We start from the raw sequence: 5,115 nt of genomic DNA, 5'->3' as shown, positions 1-5,115 counted from the left end.
CAGACGACCCCCAGTTAGTGGGATGGCACAGGTGCTGTAGCAATGGGCCCAAACATAACCACAACTGTGAGGACGGCAAAGGAGCAGGCAGTGTGCCCTTCTGTTATCCACAGGGCCGCTGCCAGTCAGAGCCTTCTGGAAGATACCGCACATCATTTTGGGGCAGATCCCCTTCTAGAATTTGTGCCTACAGTTAAGTGTACAAGAAAACAGTATAAGAACACTCATTATCATGCTGCTTCTCAGAGAGGAAAACAGAAGCGATCTAAATGTCCATCGGCAGGAAGTGGTTGCCCTCTTCTGAGAGATGATCATCAGCAGGGGACCCCTTGTTGGAACGTTAACTATGCCACAGGGTTCAAAGTGCAGGCACAGTCAGAGCCTTTCCTAGCTGCGTTTCTGGGCCACTGCCAAGAGATGGCGAGAGGCAGGCAATCCCTCAAAAGGGAGCTTATCTTGGTCTCTGCTTTCCTCTTAAAACCTCACTTTCTCTCCTTGGCCCTAACTAGGCCCTGGGAGTGGCCTTGCCTGTGTGAGAACAAACCCCTTCTGTATTTCCTTCATTTGAGTCCACACTGGGAAATCTGAAAAATACAAGAAGCGTGCATGGGAAGGCATGGTAGCTGCAAAGACAAGCCTCACTGGGGAAGTGTGGACTGTCGGCTGAGATCCTAGATGTAAAAAGAGCAACAGCAACAGTGCAGCACAAAACGAAGGGCAGACAGCATAATGTCAGCAGTCACACCAGGGACAAAAGCAAAGCAAAGCAACGGCACTAAAAGCTCACTAACTGTTTTCCACAACAATTACATTTACCCCTGTTCAATGTCAGTAAATGATTGGGTAGAAGGACGATGCTAGTTTTACTAGCATTCCATAACATAGGGAAAAATATTATTTTAAAAACCATGGCTGCTAGACAATGGAGTCACAGGCCCCCAAACTTCACACATACTATGTAGATATAAAGGAGCCTCAGTAGCACAATGAGCACTGAGCTGGTCAGCACAAGATCAGGGGTTCAAATCCAAGAGCTACTCCACAGGAAAAAGAGGAGGCTATCACAAAAATTTACATCCTCAGAAACCCTAAGAAGCACTTCTGTTTCATGCAGCTGTAATGGACCAGAATCAACTTAGTGGCGGGGCTTTGGTTTGGGTGTATAGGTAAGATTGTACCAGTAATATTCACAAGTATAGAGTAAACAGAAAAAGGATCAGAAGAATTCATTTTTATTATCTTATTTATAGTACCTTTCAATTTTATCATAAGGAACATATAGTACTTTTATGATCAGAAATAAAGAGTAATGAAAGTTGTTATTCATAGAAACAATAAAACATGACACTGCTTTGGACTGGATATGCTATGTGCTCTGGAAGTGGTATTTTGATTGCATATAATGGAATCCTGAGCCTAGCTTATCCATAAAAACACCTTACTGTCATCGAATCAATTCCAACTCCCTATAGAACAGGATAGATGGGTTTTCGAGACTGAAACTCCTTCAGATAGTAAAAAGCCCCATCTTTCTCCAGAGGAGTGGCTGGTAGTTTTGAACTGCTGCCCTTGCAGTTAGCAGCCCAATACATAACTACTACACTACCAAAGCCCTCAGTTTCTATCCAGTTAGTTAAATGAAATTCAGGATTCTCCAGCCCAGGATTCTGTCCCTCCTGTTCCTATCCCCAATTTCCCACCTAGGTCACTAACTTGGGGGAGGGGGAGAAGCCCAGCAGTTCAGCAGCAGCACAGGGTTTTATAACTTGCTTGTTTGAGGTTTGTCTTGCATGGACTCCTGCAAGCTCATGATTAACTTTAAGTGATTAACTCATCTCAGCCTCCTGATAACCCCTGGCAAGGCAACCCCTGTTCCCTCCTTCTGTTCAAGTGAGAAATCCCAGGCCTCTGACAACAGACAAAAAGAGATAGAGATAAGGAGAAATCTGGCTATCTCTCGGGTCCATTAGTCTTATCTCCATAAGAGGCTCCCATCTGGGCCTCCCAGCAGCCCCATAAGAACCTCTGCCCCCCACCCCATAAGAGGGCAGTGTGGCCCAGCCCAACTCCAGGTCTTAGGTTTGCACATTCCACCCGGGGCCCCCAGGGAGGCAGAAAGCCTCACAGGCTGGTCAGTGAAGGGCTGGGAGCTCCCTGGCTGGAGCAGGAGATAGTGCCACTGCTCTTTGGACCAGAAACACTGGCCTAGTGCTGGGACCTCTTCCCAAACACGTCTGGCAGGAGGAGAGGAGACCGGGCAAACTGTTATTAGCACAGATGTTTCTTTCTTCCTGTAGGTTCTACTATAAATGCAAATTACTTCAATAGAGAATAATGTGTTCATGGTTGAGTTCACAGTATATCAGGATGGGGTTTTAATCCATTTTAAATTACTCGTTTACCTAGTGCACAATATTAAAAAAAGGTACTATCCTAAATTTACAGCAAAGAGGAACTAAGTATCACAGTCCCCCAAGGAGCAACATTTACATTTCAGCAAGGAGTTAGACTTGAACTGTTTATCAAGCTCATTACAATGGCAATAGGTAGCCTTGCCCCGGCTTCTCCTGGAATCCAAAGCAAAGACATACTTACGTCTGCCCACACTTTCCAGGCTTCTCTGGCTTTCTTTACCGTTTCTTCATAGTCAGCCACACTGGCCTAAGAGTTTGGTAGAGGGGGTGGGGAGCAGGGGGAGAGAGAGAGAAGTGATGATCACAGGACACGAGTACTTTGGGGAAGAGAAATGGGATGACCTCTGGGTATTCCTAAGATTTCTGGTTTAGATTCATTTCCTCAGCCTGTGCTTCCGAAACCTCTCTAGAGCGAGCTAGGCTGGAATCCAACTGAAATCCCATTTCCCAAAACATAGTCCATGGATTTATCACAGGGTGCATTGGAAATGCAGAATCTCAGCCCCCACCCAGATTTATGGAATCAGAAACTTCACGAGCCTCAATCCTTCCAATGACTAATCTGTACCTTTAAAGCTTGTGAGGGACTGCCTTAAAAAGAACTATCCACCCAAAAATGTCTTTTCTCACAGACATTCCATATGGAGGGAAAAAAAGTATGCCTTTGCCCTTGTACTTGCGTGCCCTTGATCCACTTACGTACTATTGGCCTCTGCCTCCATAGAAAGCTTTCACAATGCTGAAGGCAGTTTGAATTAACTTAAAAATATATTAAATTTTTTCAGAGCCACTCACCTGTCGGACTTTTGCAATTGGCTCGTTGTTAGCAGGACAATAGGTTGTCACCACCTTAAAAGAAAAAGATGATTAGCCTACATAAAGTCCATAAACTCAAAACCAAACGCACTGCCCTCAAGGCAATTCTGACTCGTAGGTTAGAAGAGACCCTGTGAGTTTCCAAGACCATACTGTTTACCGGAGTAGAAAGCCCCATCTTTCTCCTGGAAAGTCTAGTGGTTTTGAACTGCAGACCTTATGGATTGTAGCCCAGTAACCATTATGCCACCAGGGCTCCTTATATGTTCCGAACTACCTTTCATCAAAGTACAACTTTGTCCGTAGGTATCGAGTGTATAAACAAAGACTCCGTGTAATCAGCTCTTCTGTCCTCTTTTTCAATTAACAAGAAGCCAAATTGAAGTTTTACTTATTTTCCTTCCCTTTCTCTGTCTAACCTCTTCTGATCTCACTTTAAAAAAAAACAACCCTGACTGCCATCAAGTTAATTCTGACTTACAGCAACCCTGTAGGACAGAGTAGAACTGCCTCTGTGGGTTTCAGAGACTGAACTCTACAGAGAAGTAGAGAGCCTCATCTTTCTCCAGAGGAGCAGCTGGTGGTTTCAAACTGTTGACCTTGTGGTTAGCCTCCCAAGTCATAACCCACTTCTCAGCAAGGGTTCCTCTTCTCTGATGTCAGGCTGAAATAGCCCAGGCCAATAACTATGGAAAAGGCCGGTACCTCCCACAAACTGACAACTAAAACCAGGTTGCAGCTGGAAAAAGTCTTCAGGAGAGGGTTTTAAGAACTTACTGATTGGATGCCAGTGGAAAAACACACTGGCACTGCCAACTGCACTGGGAGTTGGGAAATAATTAAATTCACCTCTGTCTCCTACCATCACAGATACCTAAATGAGAATCTTTCCCCTAACAAAGCAGGTTAATTATGTAACATTCAATAGGCACTGCTGAAATTACACAGTATAATATTTTCTCAAAATCTTTCTTTGGCAAGTGATAATAAACCTGACCTGCCACCCTAGTCTGTAAAATATTTTACTGAGCCCGTCTCACTCTGCGCATTCCAAAAAAAAAAGTTTGAAATCTGCCCTCAAGGTTAACAGCCCAATGCAAACAGGGAAAGAATGGAGCAAGACCAAGCTTGCAAATCTTCCAAACTTTCAAGGAGACAACAGAAAAGAGCACTGTAGGAAGCTATTTGTAGCAACTTTCACATTTGACTCAGCCATCAAATGGATTCAGATCGAAGAGCCCATCAAGAAACAAAACCCACAGCCTTCGAAACTAAAAGCGACTCCACTGGACAGCGTAGAATGGCCCTACACGTTTCAAAAACTTTTACTCTTTACCGGAGTAGAAAGCCTGGTCGTTCACACGTGGAACAGCTGATGGATTCGAACTACTGACCGTGCACTTAGCAGCCCAACGCCTAACCACTAACTACGCCAAGAACCACAGTAAAGCTTAAAATTATGAACATTTCGACCGCTGTGTGTGTGCCGTTTCTGACTAGTGATTCCTTGCAAGTTTAGTCCCCCAAAAGATGTCGAGTGACCCTAAAATCGACGTTTCTTCTTTCAAAGAGCACCCTCCGGAAGCAGATTTTTAGGGTGGATGCAGTCCAGCGGCCCGCCGCCCAGCCAGGGTAGGGAGTGCCCGCCCAGACCTCCGGGGGTAACTAATGCCTCGAGCCGCCGCGATTTCTCGGGGCGCCCGCCTACCTCTCCCCGGCCTCCCCAGCTTCCATTATACACGCCCTCGTTTTCCTCGCGGAGCCCCAGCTCTCTCAGCCACGCGTACTGGGGCTGATTGACCAGCAGGGTGGACATGAAGGCGGCAGGCCTGCTCCAGACTCCAGACAGCTTGCTCCTCCGGGCGGCGTGCAGGCGGACCCAGGC

General features: G+C 45.9%; 1 protein-coding gene across 1 annotated transcript in view; it reads right to left on the bottom strand.

Moving 5' to 3' along the window:
- ALDH7A1 (aldehyde dehydrogenase 7 family member A1) overlaps positions 1 to 5,109 on the bottom strand; it is a 33,368-nt gene extending 28,259 nt beyond the window's left edge. The window contains exons 1-3 of the mRNA XM_013004497.2: positions 4,939 to 5,109; positions 3,210 to 3,263; positions 2,596 to 2,661 (exon numbers count right to left, since the gene is read on the bottom strand). Of these exons, the coding sequence (XP_012859951.1) occupies positions 2,596 to 2,661; positions 3,210 to 3,263; positions 4,939 to 5,046 (228 nt within the window). The 5' untranslated portion in view covers positions 5,047 to 5,109. The remainder of the gene's footprint in view (positions 1 to 2,595; positions 2,662 to 3,209; positions 3,264 to 4,938) is intronic.
- Positions 5,110 to 5,115: the final 6 nt, after the last annotated feature.

Source organism: Echinops telfairi, unplaced genomic scaffold (genome assembly GCF_000313985.2).
Source record: "Echinops telfairi isolate 266 unplaced genomic scaffold, ASM31398v2 ScPeMD7_7469;HRSCAF=8507_1, whole genome shotgun sequence".
In the NCBI taxonomy this organism is placed as follows: Eukaryota; Metazoa; Chordata; class Mammalia; order Afrosoricida; family Tenrecidae; genus Echinops; species Echinops telfairi.
The sequence above is the reverse complement of the archived record's forward strand: the minus strand, read 5'-3'. Positions and strand labels throughout refer to the sequence as shown.